Here is a 22,173-nt window from a genome sequence, read left to right as displayed (position 1 = left end):
TAAAATAACAAAATGGCAATAGCTCTATTAGTGGCGTTTTTATATTTGTTGCACATATTCCAACATTGAAGATAAACCTTAATTGTGATTATTTACTGTGTGTTTACACATCTGCACGTGAACACACATTTGTTATTCAAGTGCAAAGCACATTGGATTGAATTTCCTCCTGAGAATCGTTTCAACTCCCTTGTTACTCCGGGACAGAAGGGGCAAAGGGTTGAGCCCCTTAAAAAAAAGATGTCAAAAAAAGATGATTTGACGGACTTCTGTATGGAAAAAAATGAGGCAAAACTGCATATTGCTCTACTTCAGAGACAAAATAAACAGCATACGGTCTTGATTCTGAATGAGGAAGGTGTTCAGTATTTTATTTGCATGCATTCCTAATTCAGGCTATGCAGAAATGAGGGCCTACTAACAATATTATGGCTGGAGGTCTGAAGGGAAGCCTTCACTTACTGACAAGATCATTCGCTTCTTATCCATCAACTCAGGATCTTTAAGGTTCAAGTCCCTGACATGCAGCCAAGGCTGTAAAGTTCAGTTTTCACTTTTTCCAACAAGTCATTTTTGTGAAAATGGATTGACAGTTGATGACCAATTTAAAAAATCTCTCCAAGAATGAATTCACTGAATGACCCGAGGCTCATTCCACTATCCCCCCAGAGAGTTTACAAAGTGTGCTTCTCTCTCCAAGTCCATGCATTACACTGTTAATCACATACAGTATGCATCATTAACTTTTACTTAATGTTAATGCCCTTGGTTACAACAGTCTTACTAATACTGGTCAGCACAGGTATAACCAAGCTTAAGCATTTATAGGTCACAGAGAATCAGAGTCCAATTAGATGTGATAATTCCTCTCAAAATCAGTCCAATTTTAAAAATCCAAGCCATTGTCACAGCAACCACTAATTTTATCTGAACATTAGTTGTAAATTTGCTGAATTAAAACCATTCTATTATATTTAATACCAAAACAAGATTATTGCACAGAAGAGCAATATGTAAGGCATTTGTTGCTTGGAGTTGAATAGCAGAAGTTCCTGCTTAGTGTTGTTGACTTAACCCAGGCCTGCAAAAATGTTAAACACCAGCTCCAGCACCTGCTGTAACGTTGTCTCTTGATCAGAACTGTTCTTCAAAGATATGTTTGCTCTGTGACAGATACTGAGTGAGAGGGTCATTTTGGTCAACTTCTGCATATCTAGAATTAGCCAAAATGCGTGTAGCTCATCTACCGTTAAATGGGGAAACAAACACTTCTCATCGAAATTCTTTGAATTTGGTATTGCATATCCAAACAAAATCACTAAGGTAACAGCCAATAAATTACAAAACTACAATATTCATATGAATTGGTGAATTCGTATCTTCATGAATTCTCACTATTCTTTTAGTATACACATACAAAATCAACATTTGGCAGACAACGCTCAAAAAAGAGGATTGTGACAAAGACTAGACTATTGTAAGACAATGTTTTAAAAGAAATTAATGGTTTTAATAGTTTATTATTGCTTTGGTTAAGTGTTCTGGAAACAGACATTGGTCCTCCCAGCTAAAGCCACCAGGTGGCGACAGTGGGCCCTCCAGGGAAGACCAGCAGTGAACCGTTTTCCTCTTGCGGTGGCTTCACTGCATTCACAACCTGAAGATATCCTCTCCATTGGCGGCGTTGGCGTTGTCCCAGTCGGCAGGAGACAGCAGGCACTCTTCAGCGTTCAAGTCCTGAGTTGTCACCCCAATGTCCAAGACCTGGGGGTTAGTACGAGACTCAGCGAGTCTGGACATGGGGAGAGGGGGACGGGGGAGAAATGTCAGTGTCACTTTTCAGTTAGAGTCTTCAAAAGTCTTCAAAAATGCAAACCTTGGAGCAACACAGCAAGCATAACGTTGGATGACTGAAGGTTAGCTTCATCGTATAATGTGGTTTAGACAGTCAAAAAAAAAAAAAAAGGAAGGCTGCATCATGGCCGTGATTCAGATGACCTGACACCAGACCCCTGCCTGTCAGTTCTGCTGCCAAAACTATGCACTGTTTAAAGGTCACCTCCCCCTCCTTCACAGAGGACCAGACTTTTGTGCGTCCACTGAAAACTAAAGGTCAGCCACAGGGCCTAGGCCGGAGTGATGAACATGAGACAGGCCCTGTAAATTAGTGTGGTTGTCATATGCTCTGAAAGGGATGAAGCCAAAAACAAAATCACCGGATCCAAAAACCACAGACAAACTGTGTTGGAGCATGCCTTGTGATTTTCCTCAAAACTAATGCCCAGGATTAATAACAGAATTACCAAGGGATAAAGGCTTATTTGGAGACAAATGCCTTGTTGCAAGTATAATGCAAGTTCAGTTCAGCAACTCCAAATGTAAAGGTATGCAAATAAATGCAAATGTGAATTTTCGTTCCGAGGTTGCTAACAGAGGCACCAAAATTAAATCTGTCTCCAATAACGGGTTCGAGCCTGAATGTCGAATTAAGCATCAGCATTTTATTCAAACCTGAGACTCCTGTATAAATGAATCACAGAAGTGCAGATGGTGGTGGAAACCTGGAGGGCTGTGATTAATGTCCAGCCTCTTTGTGCCTGAGAGGACCTGCCACCGCTTTCATCTGCTGCGCCCCCGGCTCAGAAAGGGGCAGCGCATCTCTGGACGTCCACTGGCCAGGTGATTTATGCAAATTCCAGATGTGAAAAACTAAAGCACCAGCTGCTCTAGGAGAAAATTAAAGATCCAAGGAAAATGTCCTTGATGCATAAGTACCAAGAACTTATAAATCTGACTTGGAAGAGCCACTGAATTACTATGTGCTGAGTACATTCAACTTAACTCCTTCTCTGGGTTTCATTGTTCTTGTCTGTCTGCAAGAGAAATGAATATGCTCAAATAGGATGCCCATGTTGAAGGACAACTCTAAGGAAAATTACAGATTTGCTTTATAGAACAATCGTCATCACAGGTGCTGGCGCTAACACTATGATCACGGCTATAATGGTGAGCGGAGAAATTAATCACAGTGCCACAGAGAGAGGTCCAGCTCAGAATCCTGCCATACTGCCATGTCTAGAGTTCAGAAGCTGTAGAATTTCTACATGAGGATTCTGGTTTTTGGGGCCGGCTCCTGCATCTGACCCAACATCAGCCTCCTAGCAGGACCGCATCTTAAAGCTTCCACACTGCACACACTAATCTCTGCAGAATGGCAGAGTTCTGAACCTCCACGATGAGATGTTTAGGGGCTCAGTTAAAGACTATCAGCAATCGCTACACTGAATGAAGGAGCTGGTTGCAAGGGTGACCAAGGGTGAGGTATGGGAGTCTGGCAATGGGGTGGGGGGGTGGGGGGGTAGGGATGGGTGATCAGAGATCTGCCAAACAGCACTAATCACTGCACAAAAAACACCATTACCTGTTGATGACTGAAAGCTATCCATACTGCGGCTGGGGACGCAAAAAGAATGTGAGAATCAGAGCGCTGATGAATTCATACACCTGCCACCACTAGCCTTAAGTATTTCATAAAAATGACACACTCTTTGGCACAACCAAGCTGACAACCCCTAGCAACTCATATTTGATGTACAAACAACCAAAAGGATTTTTGCTCCTGCCATTGCAGCTGTATGAAGTGCGAGACTTCACTGTGTTCAGCAGGTGGCGCCACAAACCCACTACAAAATTAGAGCTGCACACAACCTTATCCCCATACACAAGTCACCTACTGGCACCTATGGTAAGGAAGGAAATTTCCCCCCATTGTCTCCTGAAGCAGTACCCTTTATATTTTATACACTGAATTCCTGAAAAGTCACTGAAAAGGGGGTCCTCATAATCATGACTGTCTTGTATTTAAGCAAAACAGCTCAGGACTTTTTCTCAGCTGCTCCACGTCATTTTCATGGCTTTACATGTGACTGAGTCTTTGAATGGCAGATAAAAGTAAACCCTTTACTTTGCGAGGCTCTTGACCCCCTTGACTGCTGCAAAGTGCCTTAAAGGATCACATGGCTTCAGCCCGAAAGAGGACTACAGCAGCGTCTGAGCAGTCAGTACTGAGGGGGTTTATCTGCACATTTGTACAGAGCCACTGGGTGTCACATGACAGACTGCAGCAGCATGAGGGGGAAAATAACTTCTGCATCAGTGGAAGCAGACATTTCTTCATAAAGTACAAATAAACTTTGACGGTGGACTGTTGATGACAGAAGGAACATGGTGTGATAAACTCTAAACCACATTTTGTGTACACTTAAAGGTTAACAAGAGCAATTTGATATAAAAACGACAAAATGATTTAGTTCTCTCTATGGCAAAAACTGGCAATAAATGATGGCCCTCTATTTCGACAATTTCATCATAATTTTCTGAAATTACCAAGATGCTCCTGTATGATACAGAATTCTATAAAGGTCCTATTTGACTCCACCTGCATATTTCACTATGATAAGAACATCTTTAGTATTGATGAGTAATTGTCTATGCAATTCAGTTCAGCATTGCATTGATACATCTACATTATGCTGTTATATCCACAAACAATAGATTTATATGACGATAACAAGGGAGGCCCCAGTGTCTGTCACAGAAACCAGAATCTCGTTTCCCTGCACTCACCCACTAATGTAGTTGATTTTGAAGTGGCTTGAGCGCATTCAATGAATTCAGCTGAGAGCAGCACCATTTTGTTTGGTTAGTCGGTCACAGTAGCTGGCAGTGGCTGTTCCTGTTCACTGCGGTCTTTGTAAAGTAACGTTTCCACTTCCCACGACGGCTTTAGAAAAGCTAAGCCAAGGGGAGGAATTTCTGGATGTTTTAAGTTATTTATTCGCTTTAAGACACACTGCCCTCCTTAGCTGGTGGTTCCCTGTGGATGGATTTACCTCAGAGATGAGGGTGTAAGAATTCGATGTATTTTTTGAGCTCCTGCTGATACAAAATTGAATAAAATATGTATGCATCATGGTGGGAAACAAGAGGAAACAGCTTTTAAGTTTGAGAGAGGTGCTCAAAATGATCCCAATAAGCTGGGAGAGCATTCTGCCCTTAAAGCATGAGTGACAACAGAGAACCCGATACCGATTAAGAAAAGGCAGTTAATCAGTTCAAGCATTACCTTGAAAAGGCTTCATCCAAACCGTCATCGAGCTCCTGTGAGGAGAAATAACACGTACGTCATGTATCGAACCAAATTAATTACAGATGACAAAAACTTTGGAGACGGGGGGCGTGGCAGAGGCCTCTGGTTCTCAGAGATACCCCCGCAGTTTCTGCGGCCTGCTTGGCACGGCGCCCTCCTTACCCATATGCTATTGTTGTTCTCAGCGAGGTGGCCGCGCGCCACGAAGGGATCACCCATATGGCCAGCGCCGTCGCCCAGGCTGGCGAAAGCGGCGATGGCACCCTCTTCCAAATCCAACAGGTTCCCTGTTGCTGCTTCTGGGGCGACAGGCAAACACACAAACAAAAAACAGGTGCGTCAGCCAGAGAGGGGACATATCAAATGTAAGCTGTGTATCAGGCATGCAGCCTGATTTTATCCGATTCCACATAAATGTTGGTTTTACCTCAGCGCTGATAAGAGCTGGTACTTAGGGAGAAAAAAGCTTTCTGAAAAGTTACTTTAGAGACTGTGTGGACACAGCTATCTTTATGGAGTAGTGAACAGCTGTTAAAATAAGGTCTCTATTCTCCACTGCGCGGTCATGGTCCATGGGTCACCACTCGTGCCTGGCCTCCCCAAAAGTTATTTCCTCTCCACCAAAACAAAACCATCATCTGCTCCAATGTCAGGGGGGGGTCAGTATGGATTTAATAGCAGGGAGGACAGGAAGCAGTCCACATATCTTTATTACATCAGGGATGTGGGGATGTTACTCCAGGTTACTTGCGCGCACACACACACACACAGTGCACAGAGTTGCATGCCTCAGAGCGTCCGCCAGTGTCGACTCAGGTGAGGCGCATAAATATTTTAAGTAGCGGGCCGGCGGTCTGGAGCCCCAGCGGAAGCGACTGCCCCTAACCCGACCTGAACCCGATCCGCTTCACCACACCCAGTGGCCCAGCAGAGGAGAAGAAAACACGCCACACAGGAATTTAAAACTGCTCTGCTGTTCCTGCCTGTTACCACTCAATCTCTGCACAGGCAGTCTGGGGAACAGGGATTCATGGGTAATAAAATTACCCATCATTCAACACTGCACGCCCCCATTTAAAGTGGCCATCATATTAATCATAGGTACTGACAGTGCTTATGGCTAAGACTGTAGAAACTACTAAATAGCTACTTGTACACCAGGCCATCAGACTGGAGTGATCAACAAAAACAGAATGTGGAGTGAACATGTCATTAGGCTTCCAAATGCTGAAAGGTACATAAGTACCCAATTACTACCAAGAGGTTTAATAGGCTTCTCAAAGATACACTCTTCTCAGAGAAATTCGAGGAAGAATGTCTGTGTGTCTGCACCTTACCTCCTCCTTTCAGACTGGCAAAGCTGGCAGATCTTTCTGACTGGGAGCTGCTGGTCACTTCACCATCAGAGCCAGACTTAGCCCACTTCTCCTTCTCTGTGGGCCAAGCAAGACAAACCAGGGTCAATTACCATGTTAAACAGAGCGCTCCCAAACCCCTAGGGTGAGGTCATCTCTGCACCCAGTATTCCCCATTTTCAATAACACCTATCTCATTGAGAGAGTGTGCACATGGGGGGGGGGTTGGGGTGTCCAGGCACAAAACCAAGTGGACATACTTGCTAACGATCAGTCAACACGCACAAAGTATTATGGAGAGAGGGAAACTGGCACACATTAGTAAACCACTGTCTACCTTTGTCTATATTACTATCATTTATAACTGTTGTTAAAAGTCTTAGCTCTTAAGCAAATATGATCCATGCAAGCGTTGAGGCTGAAGCAGTATTTCAGCTTCAGTCTGTTGACTTCCAAAGGAGCATTGAAGATAGCGTCTGGTCTATAAAAAGAAGCAGAGGAGGGACTGTTCCCTTGTAGCGGTTTCCAAGGGGGCACTCCCTGCGCAGCAACCACCCTGGTGACAACCACCAGCCTAGCCATCTCCTGGACAACCAAGCGTACCTTCTTTGGCCACTTGCCAGAACTCGAAGGCCACTCGGAACGCTTGTGCCACGGTTAGTGTAACTGCCTGTGCCTGGAACAGGGGGAGAGAGAGAGAGATAAGGCACATGCAAAAAAAGGGGAGCCAGCTCAAAATGTTCCTGAAACATTGTGCCAATGTTGCTGTTGCCACAAAGTGTCAGCATCATGTGCTGGTCAGGAATCTGCAGTCTTTAATGGAACAGTCAAGGTTAGGAGCACCGTGCGGCGATCGTGTGGGAGCCCCTCTGACCTCCTGTCCACCTCAGTATGAAAGATTACTCAGCTGGGAGGAAGGCAGTCTTAAAGAACATGCAAGATTAGTGTGTGTGCGTGGGTGTGTGTGTAGTGGGGGGGGGGGGTATGGGTGGCCCCTTTCCTACTGAAGCCCCCCCCCCAGGAGTGCAGTAGACTGCAGACAAATACTGCAGGGAAATGCAAGACAAGACAGGTTTGCAGGCATGGCGTGCACCACAATGCTTTGCAGTTTCCCCTTTCAGAGCGAAAGCCACCAAAAGGTCAGGGGAGGCTGGCGCCAGCACTGACTGAGCAGCAGCTGCCATTATACTTTGTGGTCACCCCTTCCAGACCACCCTCCCCCCTGGGGTTTCCTTCTGGCACTCACCACTTTTCTCTTGGTGCAGAGGTAGGCGTGGCACTCCAGCGTTTCGTTGTGGCTCTGGGCGATGTAAGCGAAAACTTTGTCGTGCATCTTGTCAGCCGTGCAGTACGATATCCTGCGTGGGGAGGGAGAGCTTGGTGAGGCAGGGGCTGACTGGGAGTATACTCCTCTACACTCTGTTCCACAGATGGCCAGGACTGGGGGGAGGGGGGGGGGGGGGGGTTTGTAAACAGGGTAGCCAAGGTAGCTTCCCAACAGTTTTAAGATGGAAAAGCAAACTATTAGTGTTGTAAAAGCTACTGTCACTGTGCCAGTGTGGTGACATTGCTCAGCCTTGAGCAAATGTTTCATGCTACAACAGCTGTGGTGTAAACTTTATCTAGCCAGGAGGATACTTGTTTACAGACTTTACCAGTTTCACTTAAAAGAACTGAAAATTGAAAATAACAAAAGTTAGGGTGGATAGTTTGTCATTCCTTGGCATTTTTCCTAGCAAGCAAACTATGATGGCAATCTTGGTCTTGAATTTGTTAAAGAACACAAATGATACATTTTTAATGCTTCTTGCAGTTATGCCAAGTATGGGTAACATGAATCAGAAGGGAGTGAACACCACAGCAAGAGTTAAAGCCTCACCAGCTTGTATCAAAGGAAAGACAGTTCAGGTTATAAAGCCAGGGAACAAAGACCGCATGCTGCATTGAAACATTCAGGCTTATTTCGGTCATGTCTGTGTAGGGCGGCAGTCAGCAGTGTAGAAACTGCCGCAGAGTCAAGTTCTCAGAGGAGGGAGATTTATGGGAGACGGCCCCTGCATTCTCTCCCCCTCGCCCCCAGCCCCCCTGCACCCCGCAGTCCTCTGAAAACACGGCAAACCACTGAGTGATGGATGGAGATGGTGTTCAGATAAGATGAAACGAGCGCTGCGGGTTGCCGTTGACTGCAATACGCACAGAAACCACATATAGAAATGGAGAAGGTACACCATAACAGCAGCAGCAGCAGCCCCGGCCCTTTTTTTTTTTTTAGTAACTGAACTTGGAGGCGCCCGACCCACCTGTATATCGATACATTCTCAATCAGCTGTTTAGACAAGCTGTCATAAAGGAGAATCCCTCGGGGTGAGACCTTGAGGGTCACCTTTTGGAGCTTTTTTCCGCTGGCTTTGGCCTGTTGGGAGAGTGTCAGAAAAGGAGGACCTTAAAATGTTACATACTATGTGCCACTCTCTCCAACACATTTAAGAAACACAAACACACACACACACACACACACACACACACACACAGGAATAAGCCACAAACTTTCAGTTTTCTTCCCATGTGCCACAGACTTTGCAGATAACTGCAAAATAAAAAAGGAACTGAAAGAAAAAGAAAGAAAAAAAAAAAAAAAAAAAAAAAAACTGTGAGCACTTCGCTTAATTAATTATATTAAGCCCTTCTGCCAACACTGCAGGGCCGAACAGTATACCGCACCTCCACTGAAAAAAGTGTTATGTTTGTGTTCACTTCCGTGCCTAAAACAGTATTCAGTGTAGAGCATATTCCCCCATGCTCAAACAGTGCCTTCTGCATTAGTAGGCGCTCTCTGTATGCGCTGCTAGGTCTTCAGACCTGGCAAACCTTGGCCCTGTTTACGCATTATGTAAACTGTTTTCTTAGCATATGCCCTGATGTAGGGTGACCTACATTACTCACAGCAAAAACATACCACAAAAACATACAGCGAGTTGATGCAGCCCTAACCTCTTTGCCACACAGGAGACCAAAGTTAAAAGCTCTGATCAAACAAACAAAGCTTAGAATGCAGCAGTGTTCTCCTGCCCACTGAAACGTATAGGCCAGACAAGGTGAACAACAAGTAACTGGTTTATTTATCAGGAGTTGGTTACCATGTAGCCTCGCTGTTCTACATTCAGGTTATCTAGGGCCACATGGAAAAATATACTAGGTAGCAGCTCTCCAGGACCACAGCATTCTGGAAACCACCCCACAACCACCCACACAGCACCGATTCCTTCGGTCGTGTGGCCTTGCCACGGTTCTGCATGACTCTGTGGGAGCCCTGGAGTGCAGGATTAACAGCTTACCCGTTTACACGGCAGGGGTTTTCACACTCGTGATTGGAGCCGAGGCGAATTGGGACCTGCCCCGACTGGAGGAAATTCATTTCTGGCAGAAATGACTCATTATGCCAGGAAGACTGGCTCTCTGCATGGGAGTCTGGTTTGCGATACACCATATAAAAATCACCAACACTAAGGAGTGGAATTCTTGGAAATGCACCACTGCGTGAATGCTGGAAAAGTATAGGGGAAAAGACCTAATAATCATTCTAACTGGGCCGAGCTATGGCATGTACCTTTGCTGCCATGCTCGCAGGCTCTTTGGCCTGTTTTGGACAGTTTTAATGCCGAGTCAGGGCTTTAGTATGGAGTCTCAAGTGGGACTCTGCTCTTATACTGTAAACAAGCAACTTAACCTTAATTACTCAATTAGTATGGGTCCTACAATATGTGTGAAGGGTCCAAATGTAAAATCAGTCTTGATGAGACTAATAAATCACAAATATTGAGATGAAACTGAAAAACAGGCAGGATTTTTATGAGTGCCCCACATTTTCATGCTGTAAATGCTGCATTTTGACTTCAACACCTTACAATTAAATGTAGTCCATTTACTGGGGAAGAGTTGCACTGATAAGGATGTATGTAAAACAAACTGATGGCTCATCACGGTGACTGGCAGTGAAGGCGGGTGGCACTCACTGTGGCAACGATCCTTTTGACAGCTGCCGCTGACAGGTCCTCACCCTTGGGCTGCTCCACCAGGGTCACGCCCAGGTACTTCAGGTTGAAGGCCATGCCCTCCAGAAGCGTCTCCCGCGTGTCTGTCCAGTTTTCCGGAAGCTCTAGGGTCAGAGGGAGGAGGAGACCAAGGGGAGACCAAAGAGGTTGGAACATTGTACCAATCCAGAACAGGGGATTTCCAGCAGGAATTTTTAAGGCATACTATAAAAACTCATTCAAGTTGGCATTTAGGTAGCTGTGTTTGGTTTTCATTTTTTTTATACCTTTTCTACCTTGTAAGATCCTGTTTTAAAGGTTTTTCTTTGTTTCTCTCAATTTCACTGTGAAGCACTTTGGGCTGTAAACATTTATAGTTTATGATTACGATGATTATTACACCCATAAACTCATAATTGCATTGAACATATTTTCCTCCAGGCTACGAATGACATGGACATATTGAGAATCCATAGAGGAAATCCATTTTGAAAGGACTGAGATTGAGACCAAAGATCATGCTTAAATGTCCAAGCTCCCAACAGCTGGTAGGTGTATGGATCCCTTTTTCAGGCAGCACTACCCTTATGAAGACCATTATAAAAGGGGGGTCACTAACCTGCAACATGTCTCTACGAGAATATGAATACCAACATTTACACTACAGAGGCCTGTTCTGTCTGAGAGCGCGGGTGTGGACACTGACTCTCACTCACCAGCTCTGTTAGGCCTGTCTCATTCAGCAAGCCTATACGTCTGCCGACAGCCGTGTCCTTGACTGAGAAGTATGCAAGGCTCATCCCAAATTACAGGGAGAAACATCTTATTACCCACTTGTCACTTATTTTCACAAACAGCAATCCAATCAAACGAACCTTGAATCTTAATAAGAAACACCTACTGTGTGCTGATTGTGGGGTTGGGTAACCCACTGCTTTTGATTGCTAGGCCTAGCTTGGATTAGAGATGGCGGTCACAGGTCGCGTTGTCAGCCCTGAGTCGCGGATCGTAAACAAGGCTTGAATACGGACAGCTCCTCCATACTGTGCCTCAATAACCCCCCCCCCCCCAACTTCACCCTTTCAGAAGGAGCAATCTGCGTTCCTCGAAGTGTGGTTCACTGAGTTGACCCGAGGGCCCACATCCAATACAAACACCATGGGTCTGAACGTCAGGAATCCCTGGCGGTTTCATTACAAAAAATGCAGCAGAAACCCACCAATCAGTGAGTGTTTCCTTCAGTAAAGGGCTGTTTTTGTCAGATTTTTTTTTGTCCGAACACAGCACAGAGGGGGATACAGAGAAGACAAACATCACCTTCAGACCAACAACCTTGCTTTAACCTATTTGGACAGCTGTGAGAGGCAGGCGGGCTCAAGTTCAAGTTAACATTTTCAGAATGTCTCAGGGGGGCAAAAGCAGTAAACAACCCTAGATAAAAAGGTACGAAACAAAGGGCTACTGACGAGCTACCAGAATGTGGTCTAAGATTGAGGAGAGAGTCAGCGGGGTGGAGGGGGGGGGGGGGGAGAGGAAGAGAGGGACAGAAGGAGGAAAATGAAAACAGAACATCTTGGGGTCTTGGAAGACTTGAAACGTGAAAATCCTGGAGAAATCACAGAAGTTCTCTCATATGTCACTGTCCCCAACAAGCAGAGATTTATAGCCTTAAAAGAATATTGGAGGAGATGGAAAACAGCAGAAATAATGAGTCAAGTTCATGGTTCTTCAAATCATCTCTCCTGTCCAGGAATGATATATCCACCCCCTCCTCCCCTTCCCCAACCCTGCATCAGGGTCTGAAGTAATTATCACACATACAGAAACGGTGGGGGAGTCCAACAGCCAGACTGACAGGCAATTTCAGTTTATTCTGATTAGTGAGACACCCAACCACCTTTAATCACCGTGGAAACTGCCACTTCCTCTCTGCCTCTCTGGAGGGAGATGCATTTGCTGCAGTTGACGCCAGCAGGACACAAATCAACACAGGCGCGCACACCCCCCGAACCTGACAGCCTGCTGAAACCGAACTTATAGCTCATCATGTTCGAAGGAAATCACAAACTCAGAGCTCAGAAATTGAGAATATTAAAAGATGTGAATGCAAAGGACTGTGCCAGCTAACAGCAAAGTGGCAGCATTTTCATCTCTCATAAAACACATTTATACTGTACAATACACTTTCTCTCAGAATGAAATCACCCACCAAGTGCAGTTCACAAACACAGTGCAGCCTGGGTTCTGCGTGTACCCTTCACCCCCTGTAAAGCAAAATGTCCATTCTATTAGATCACTTTAGGAGCAAAGTTGACAATTTATCTAGCCATCGTTTCAAAAGAACCGGATGAACTGGAGATGTGCCCTGCATAAAATGTCCCAGACAAACAAGGAACGCTTCATGCCATTTTTGAACATTACAGAACGGCGCGTGCCTTCAACTATTCGATTTGATTCAGGATTAGGATTATTGAAGATTAATGAATTAGGGTTATTGAAACTGATTTCAAATAATTTCTGAGATATGTGGCACTCCCTGTCTGGCACTTGATTTCACTTTAGCGTGCTGCACACATGGTTCCTCTCTTTTTACAGTACAGTAACCCCATACAATGCTCCTCTGGAGGTTCCTTAGCAGGTTCCTGAGCAGCCTCTGCCATCATGACTCATTTAAATTACAATATTACTCATTGCTTTAAACTACAATTTACTCCATATTCTGTAAAATACAAACAAATGTCCAAATTCAATAAACTGGTCCTCCATCTACAGATAATTGCAGGAACGGTATTATTGAGTGGAATACTGTATCTGCTATACTGGGAATGGTTTGATCCTTTAAAGACTACTTAACATTTGGAGAAAATTGACAAGTTGACATGTATTGCAACTACATTATCACTGTGGCTGAGTAGCTAAACTGGAAATCGCCAATCCTGTGAAACAATCAGCTATCTAAGATAAAGATAGAACACCTGTGGTCTAAAAGGCAACCAGCTGACAACATGGCATCTGGTCCACCAAGCCATGCCTTACTCACCCACAGGCAATTTTCCGGGTTATAATGAAAACATGTAAACCATCACACTCAATTACAGCCGAAGGAGCCTTCTCCTCCTCCCCTGCAATCGCAACATGACTTTGTCGCCTCTGTGTAATCGCCCAGCTGAACTTCTTGGCTATTTCTGTTCCACCAGGGCAGGAATTCCTCAGAAGCCTGGCAGACCAACCCACAGCCCCACCCCACACCATGTGCGACTCTGGCATACAAACACCACAATGAGTACGCCAATCAAGAATAAATTGATTATGGAGGCACCTTCGCGACTGTGATCAGGCTCCTTGTGTACGATGCGTCCCCTGAAGCAACCTTCAAAAAAGCCGGTGTTTTCTGAATGAGTGAAACCCACTACAACACTAGAACCGGAGGCAAGCTGATCACACGCAATAGCCTCCGTTTATGAAAATAAGCCTCTAGCTGTTTCACAGTAAGATTTAAGAACAGACTCACGTGATGAAATTCAGCAAAGGATTAACCAACAATTGTGTTAATGCAAGGGAAAAAGTGGAGGGGGCGGGGGGGAGGTCATGAACTACAATGAACACTTTAGAGGGCTTCAAGAGTGTGAATTTGGCTTTTCAATGGGGAAACCTGTTCAACAGGCTGCAAAGCCACAACTCTTGGCTGAAGTGTGAAGAGAGAAAAAAATAATGTTAAACAATCAGTAACTGACTGAAACTGTCCTGCCCTCTGTGGACCATTAGCACTTGTCCATCTGCAGGCCAAATTGAGAGCCAGCACACATGCTGAGGCTGCACCCTGCCCCTCCTCTTAGCGGGCAGGCCAAAGCTTAAACAAAGACCAGGAAGGAAAGGAAGGCTTTAACTTCTGTAATAGCCATGGGCCATTCCAAACCCTCAAATGCCACAGGGACACATGGCCTCAGCCAATTATGGATCTTTTGTAAACCAGGTATCGATTGGAGGAAGTCACCCGTGCTTGCCAAATAATTTGGCAATCAGACATGCATACGTTTAGTATAAACCCTTGTGGTCTGTGATATTCAAGGGGAAAAAAAATGTTGGCTCTCTCTATGGCAGCTGCTTCCTGTGATGAAACAGGCACGCACAAGATCAGGAGAACACATCAGCAGAGTGGCATGTGGCCCAGACAGTTTCTGTGCCCCACCCATTGACAGACCTCCGTCACTGCCACAGAAAAAACCCCACAATTATCCATCTCCCCAGTCGGAGAGCAAGTCCGATTACAGCTCTCGCAGAAACGACGGCCCAGGACTAGCTTGGAGTAGGCCCTCTGACGAGGATCAGTCCAGTTCTCAGCTTGAGGAAAGGAGCTGATATTTAACAAACATAGCTGGGATTCCAATAAGAAAGTGGGTCAGCCACAACTCAGGGAGTCCGCTCCCAGAGGAGGGCAAATAAGCCACTCCAGTATTCATGTCCACAGTCTCTGCTGTCAATACTTCAGACTAAAGGAGAGGTTAAACAGGGAGTTCGGCGGGTGAGAGATTCTAGTTGCGATGCTGACTCCATGTAACATGGCCCTCAAACAGTTGAGCTGATACCAAAAACATATGTACAGCACAGCAATAAAAAAAAGCATGTGAACACATCTATTGGAGGAGTCAAGAGCTGGCAGTTGGTCACATGGAAGTAAGCCATTGTACTGTAGGCTGCATATTCATCATGCAGGACATGAATGAGGTGCATACAATAATGAGTTACTGACATGTTTCCAAAAAGAGCTCTCCAAGGCCAAAACAAACCACTGAAAAGACCACAAAACTCTTAAAATGTTAGTTCAGCCATTGGTATGAGAATGAGAATTAGTGGCTGACATTTTTGTTCAAGTGCTGCAATGTATCCGAAATAAATGGAAATAAGAGGGATGAAATCACAAATGTGAATGACTGATGCAGAAATATTCCACTGTCAAGCAGGACTCTAAAACTGGCATCTTCGGTTCAATTTCTGAAAGCGATTTCTTCATCGATAGAAAGTTACTACAATCATCACCATCTGTCAGAACAAGCCGTTGTTAGTTACAACTTAACCCTCACTGTGCTAACCAAGGGTGTGGAGATTTATTTTGGCAGGAATCAATGTATCTGAATAAATAAATCCTCACTGAAATACATACAACTGGAAATAAACAAATCATACATGCAGAAACAACCAAATGTTTTTATGTTCTATTAATTTAGGTTCCTCTAAGTAGTAACTGCATAAACCTATACAGTCACATAGCATACAGACATGTAAATGTAGCCTGCTTGTTGCTTCATTTGTTTAGACCTGTTCTCAGTGTGGCTGATAAAGAAATGACGTAATGATGGTACCAGCACAATGGTTCTACATCATGGCAGGGCTTTGTGAGCACCCTGAAGTGGCTCAAGGTAGAACAGAGACAAACAAAATGAACAAAGAACACACTACACAAATTTGCTTGCTAGCCAGCTATTCAACCGGCTATCTCTAGGTAACGTTAGCCAACTAGGTGATACCGAACACGGGTTATGCAGTAGTGTCAACTCTGATGTAGCTTAAGAAAACCACAATTTTTGCATTGTGGTTCTCTCCTCTTGCATTCCTTCCCAGTGCCAGGAGCGTGCCAATCTGGGTTGCTGCCACATGTCGAGCCACTTCTAAACTAAAGCAAATTAGCAAGCAACTTCATAGTTTAACAGAGCTATCATGCATATAAGCACATAAATGGTTCCAAACTCACTGGCACACACTGGTCCAAATGTTGAAAGGCTTCACATTGTGTCCCTTGGTGGTGGATGTGTGGAAACATAGGCACATTTCCGATATTTCACTTATTCACAACCGGAATGCAATTAAACATCTGCCATCAAAATCATGCAACCAGCACACCAAGCAAAGGGTTGTGTAGAGCCCTCGCATTTGTTGACAAGTGGCACGACGTCACACAATACCAGCACATTATATGTTTGATTCCGCCCACTAGCTTTAATTGCCTATCACCTGATTGTGGAAAAATCGACACGCGTTTAAAGTAGATTTTTGACAAAGCAGTACAAGAAGGCCACAGTTAAATTAATTAAGCTTGTTTAAGACACGATAAAATATATCATTAAAATATATCATCATCGATAGAAACGCACATTTTCAGTGCGTTTCTATCGATGAGTGTGTATTTTATGACATCCATTCCAAGAAACACGAGTTTTTTTTATGATGTATTAAATTCTGTGACGATAATCGACCTTCCACATATTCCATTATAATTAGAACGAAATGGAATGGATGTCGCCTGGTTGTCATAATCGATACCACAGATAGCCACACAGGTAACTAACAAATCACATTCCCTTTGACCTAGATTTTAGAATTTCGTCACTGCAAAGGTTTGAACCATGTAAACATTCAGATTAGCGAGTAAAGTAGCCTGTAGTGTTTCACTGTGTTCCAAACTGAAAAACCTACCTATAATGGTTGGCAATGTGCTGGTTTAGATAATCAATTATGACTCCATAATGTTTGGCTACATAGGAAGTCGACGTCGCTGCTACACCTGCGCCCTTTGAGGTACCTTTCCCAGCTTATTAGCTCATAGCATCTCAATATATTAACGATATACCCTCAGCTGGTTAATTAATTAGGTGCATGCCCTGGGTTTAGGGTCGCTAAAATAGCTAGCAAGCCAGCTAAACCAGTTTTGAACACATGAACATTAAGTTACTTGTTAGGCAGCCAACTATTACACGATATATTAAACTGAATTTACTGAAAACAAGCAGTTGATGTCCTGAAAGCGAAAAAGATACCCAGAGTTGCTTGTTAACTGGAAGCTTGCAACGATTGTTTGCTACTAAGCCCTGCGAATTCGCAACATGTCCACGATTCGCATTTGATACAATCAACAGGCAAATAAAATTAACACGACTGGCGTGGCGGGTGTGTGAATAATGCGCGCTATATACTCTGCGCTGTGCACAATTTAAAATCCAGAAACCAACCCGTGCGGCGTAACTTTGGCTCAATGCTGTCTAGACGTTCATTTACAGCGCACTTAACTATTGATAGCTACCTTGTGATCAAATGAAACATTGTTGCGAAAAAGGAACACAGATACCTAGCTAGCTAACTTAAAGACGTTATCTTCCAGGGATGGTTTATTTAAAAACTTACTTTTGTGCTTGCCTGCCCCCCATGACTGTTTCGCAAGACTCGGACTGCGAATTATGGCCCGGCCAGCCGACTTCAAAGCATCCATACTTAATGGTCCTGTACGAGGGAAGAGCGAGCCCAACAAGCTCTAGGTTTGGTCCACCGTGGCTCGTAGAAGTCTGGGCGAGGATGGTCTTCTGCGCTCCCCCAACTTTTTGGTTTGAATGCAATTTTCCCACCAGTTTTCTTAAATTACCCAAGAGCCGACGCTCTCGAGGGTTTCGCCCCCCAATGGGCGGTGTTATTTATGTAAATCAACCGGATAAATATACATGACGCATTACTTCGAAAACTATAATTTTTGTGAGTCAGTACTAATTTTCCTACTTCACACAACCCAGCACGTTTGCCAAGCTACGTAGCTGCATATTGATGTTTTGAATTCCCAGCTAAAGCAATTTCAAAAGTAATAAAAAAGTAATCAAAAAAGGAACCGAATCCAAAATACTGTGATAAAAACATGTCTAGCAGAGGCTTGATATTAAAGTATTGTGTAGAATGAAACTCCTAAGACGACACTGGGTTGAAGATGAACCAAAGCGGCTGTTTGAAGACTAAAACGACCTGTGAGTGGCATGCTAGTTTTTCACTTGCTCAAACGACATTAAAACAAAGGTCATTTCTTAATAAAAGCGGAAAAGAGGCATTTATGTCACTGAGAACTAGTTCACCTCAAAGGAGAAGAAATGAGATGTTTGCTGATTAATTTAAGAGAACAATCTGAAGGTTATTGTCATTTGTTAACTGTCCCACTAACACAGTTCCATTTACGCTAGTTTTGCATGCTGGGAAAGCATCTCTCATTACATATTGTTAGCAGTGTGGAGAAATGGTATAGGACTCCTCTCTTGCTGCTGTCTCCCCAAAATACGGTAGTTAACCTGGATCAAAACTATGTCATATTCATACTCTGAAGGGAGGTGATAGAGTTAGTACATGCTGTAATACAATGTTTATTGTCAAGGACATCCTATGTCATATCACCAACACATGACTGAGGAAGACAATGCTTTGAGGGAAGAAAATTTGAAGCCACCATAGACGCTAGGTTTCCAATCGACTGGAATTTGCCTGTACCATGGCAAAACAACTATAATTCTCTGCATAAGATTCTGATCATCCATGCCCCCACACACATAGCCACATACCTGATTACTGACACAGGTACCAGCAAATGAGAAGTCTATATATATATATATATATATATATATATATATATATATATAGCTATTATCTGCATGAACATTTTTTCCTTAGGAGAGTCAACTTTTTTTTTTTGCAGTTCCACCTCTATGAACTCTTTGAACATTAACAGTATGTCCTTGGCAATTGAACTTTAAGCACTAAAAGCATTAAATGACACTCATATTCATAGTCAGCATACTGACAATGGGAGGAGCAAACTTTTCTCAGATCTAATAAAACTAGGTACCTGGTTTATCACTCTTTTACCTGCTCCTTGCTGTGTACTGCTACACATTAATACTCCAAGGAATTAATGTCAGACTGAAATATGAGTGGGGCTGTTGCTTATCTGAGGTTGACAGCATCCTGCCAAGACACAATAACCCTCTCCTGGAAGGAATGAAACACTGTGGTACAATAAAAAAGTGTACAGAGAAGAAAACTGCAGAAGTAAATCATTTGAGTAGAGCTTGTACCCAAAGGTAAAATTCCCTCAGACCACAGAAGTCAATACGAAGAACATCGAAATATGGCTTATTTCTGCTTGCATTTACCCTTATAAGGTGTGGGTACACGCGTAAGTATGCAAAATTAATTACCTGGATTGTTTTGCTTACAACTTTCTGCAGAGAATAATAAAAAAGATAAAAATATCAAAGCCTGCATCCCTGATGGAAAGTGGAGTCCAGAGCTTGTTAAATGCATTTCATAACCTCAATATTTGGACTTCACTTTCCATCAGCCCCTTCTGTGAAATGATCTGTGGCACTCTGCCCAGGACGCACGCTCCCTGATTTACGAAGTTGAGTTTAAGGCAACTGTTGCCTCCTTGTGGTAAGGGGCAGACTTGCCATTAGTATGACATGTATGCTGTCAAGCCAAGTCACAGGTTTTAGTGGGGAACATTGTCATTCTTGTACACGCAGTATGGTTAGGACAAATGTGGTCAAGAAATTTTAAATTAAGCCAATTTTCCCATGATTACTTGATCAATTAGTTAATATATTCTTTAACACCTAAGCTTTTCACAAAGCCCACTACAGTAAACTAATTTGGGTTAACTCTTGATGGAGAATGTACATAAAAAAGACGAAGATTGAAGTAAAACCTTGCATGTATGCATTTGCCAACAATGGCATGTTATTTTGCACCTGCAGTGAGTGTAGACTGGTAATCCTTTTGCACAAGAAAGCTGTTTAGACATATCTGGATTAGAACTGTTTGACACCACATACCCAAATTGGACTTTTTCTTGACAAACATTAAACATTTTAAACCTTGCCATTTCAAAAGTTCTCCACTGGTTACATTTTCACTTTAGTTAGGTCATTAAGGTATTCACCATTAGGGTTTGAATTTTACTTTATTTTTTCCAGCAAATTACTGCAATATTTTAGGCAAAAGTTAGGTCATGAATGGTGGTAAAACTTATACCACACTACATGTGCACCCTGTTAAAACACACAAATGCAGACAAAGTTTAACAAGCACAGCTTTTTTTATTTATATAAAATGCCTATGCCTGCCTGTAAATATTACTGATGCCAACTTATTTTTTTTTTATTTGATTGCAGTCAAGTGCAGTGATTATAAGTCAATTATTTGAACAGAAGCCCTTCAGAGCTTGGGAATAGCGCTGTGACATTTCACTTACTTGTCATGCACTCCCTGCTAGTGGCTAAGTGACGCAGCAGGTATCATGCTATTGGGGACAGTCAGTGCCACTGTCAAAAAGCCATAGTTTAAAAGGACAGGCGTGCTTGATAGGTGGATGTAATAACAACTGACACATAATATTTTCCAAACAGCTTGCATGACCGGCAAGACTTTTTTTTTAATTCACTGTGAACCCCACACAGACAGGGAGAAAGAAAGAAAGAGAGAGAGAGAGAGAGAAAGAAAAAGAGAGAGAGAGAGAGAAATGTGGCTGGGATAAGTTCCAGAAAAGAAACAACTTGGCCAAGCAACGGCAGACAAAGTAATCTTTTTACTCTAAACAAAGTTTGCAAAAGCTTTGGGAACCCATGATGCCTTTGCAAAGTGCACAAGTAGGCCAAACACATACAAGATGATCCATTTCTTCAGGTGACAGCAACATCATGTCAGATTCAACACATTCATCCCCAATGGAAAAAAAAAATATTAGTAAAATAAAAAAAAAAAACCAAAACCAAAACCAAACAAATCTGCCAACTTGCAGCTTCTTACACGATTACTGCCTTTAGCATGATGCAAACACTAACATTCACTGAGAGAAATGTATCCCAAAATAGACCAATAAAATAAACCTTGGCAAAGTTGATTACTTATTGCCTTTAGAGTCTACTGCAAACATGTGACACAAGGTTCGTTTTGTTCAATACTTTCCTCAATACATTTCCATGCTTAGCACATCGAAAAACATGTCACAATGCATTAGCCAATTCATAATTATACATCGTAAAGGATTCATATCTATGCAAAACAACACTCTTGCTTGTCACATTCACTGAAATCAAACATTCACCTGTAGACAGACCTTTGTAAAAGGAAAAAAAAAAAAAGGCGGTGCCAACTTCAAATCAAGGTCAACAGAAAGAGGGAGTAACACTAATTATGTGGGTCTGCATGGCAGTTTACCCTTTCTTAAAATAAAATTGCACAAAATCCATCCTGCATTTCCCTTTTCAATAGCATGCCTTTTTTGGAGGGTGCAGCATCTCTCTGCAAAACAGAGCAAATAAAGGACGTGGAACTCTGGGGGGGTCGGACACTGCCATGTGGTTAGGTCTGTGTCCAATCCGCAGTAGACTCAGTGACGGTTCATGCTAAAATGGCAGGTGGGAGGAATGGGAGGGGGGGGGGGTTCCTCTCAAATGAACACAAAAGAATCCAGTCTCAAGGCACTGTGGAAATGACAACTGGCTGAATCAGTTAACTTGACATCACAAGGTTGAGCCTTTAAATAGCTTGGGCATTCTCTAATAGTATCACGTGACAATCTTTTAGCTAGTCCTGTCGAATTTGGTCCACTAGGAAAGGATGGGGATATTAAGCGCCATAAACAATGTCCTCTAACATTTAGGAAAGTGTGTGTGTGGTTTTTTTTTTAAAATTTACATATCAAACTAACTCAGAGAAGTAATTGTTTCAAATCCATTCAACACTGTTCATGCACCACTTTACTACAGTATTTTAAGGTTTAACATGAAAACCCCAAAAACTTTTCACAACTGCATGACTGTGGCATTACCATAGA

The 22,173-nt window shown here is 43.2% G+C and overlaps 1 protein-coding gene across 3 annotated transcripts; it reads right to left on the bottom strand.

Annotated features, from left to right (window-relative positions):
- Window positions 1–1,436: 1,436 nt before the first annotated feature.
- On the bottom strand, window positions 1,437–17,967 carry LOC118769292 (low density lipoprotein receptor adapter protein 1-B-like). Of its 3 annotated transcripts, XM_036516345.1 has the most exons (10): window positions 17,712–17,967; window positions 10,518–10,660; window positions 8,805–8,917; window positions 7,751–7,862; window positions 7,108–7,180; window positions 6,487–6,582; window positions 5,312–5,448; window positions 5,126–5,160; window positions 3,422–3,453; window positions 1,665–1,792 (listed from the first exon to the last, which is right to left on the bottom strand). In XM_036516345.1, the coding sequence occupies exons 1-10, from the start codon at window positions 17,794–17,796 to the stop codon at window positions 1,746–1,748; spliced, it is 873 nt and encodes a 290-aa protein (XP_036372238.1). In that variant the 5' UTR covers window positions 17,797–17,967; the 3' UTR covers window positions 1,665–1,745. The 3 variants fall into 3 exon arrangements, with proteins under 3 accessions (XP_036372236.1, XP_036372237.1, XP_036372238.1); XM_036516343.1 differs by lacking the exon at window positions 3,422–3,453 and having other exon boundaries at window positions 1,437–1,792; XM_036516344.1 differs by lacking the exon at window positions 3,422–3,453 and having other exon boundaries at window positions 1,437–1,792; window positions 5,312–5,445.
- Between the last annotated feature and the right edge of the window lie 4,206 nt (window positions 17,968–22,173).

This window comes from Megalops cyprinoides, chromosome 21, assembly GCF_013368585.1.
Source record: "Megalops cyprinoides isolate fMegCyp1 chromosome 21, fMegCyp1.pri, whole genome shotgun sequence".
In the NCBI taxonomy this organism is placed as follows: domain Eukaryota; kingdom Metazoa; phylum Chordata; class Actinopteri; order Elopiformes; family Megalopidae; genus Megalops; species Megalops cyprinoides.
This window is presented reverse-complemented; position numbering and strand designations above follow the sequence as displayed.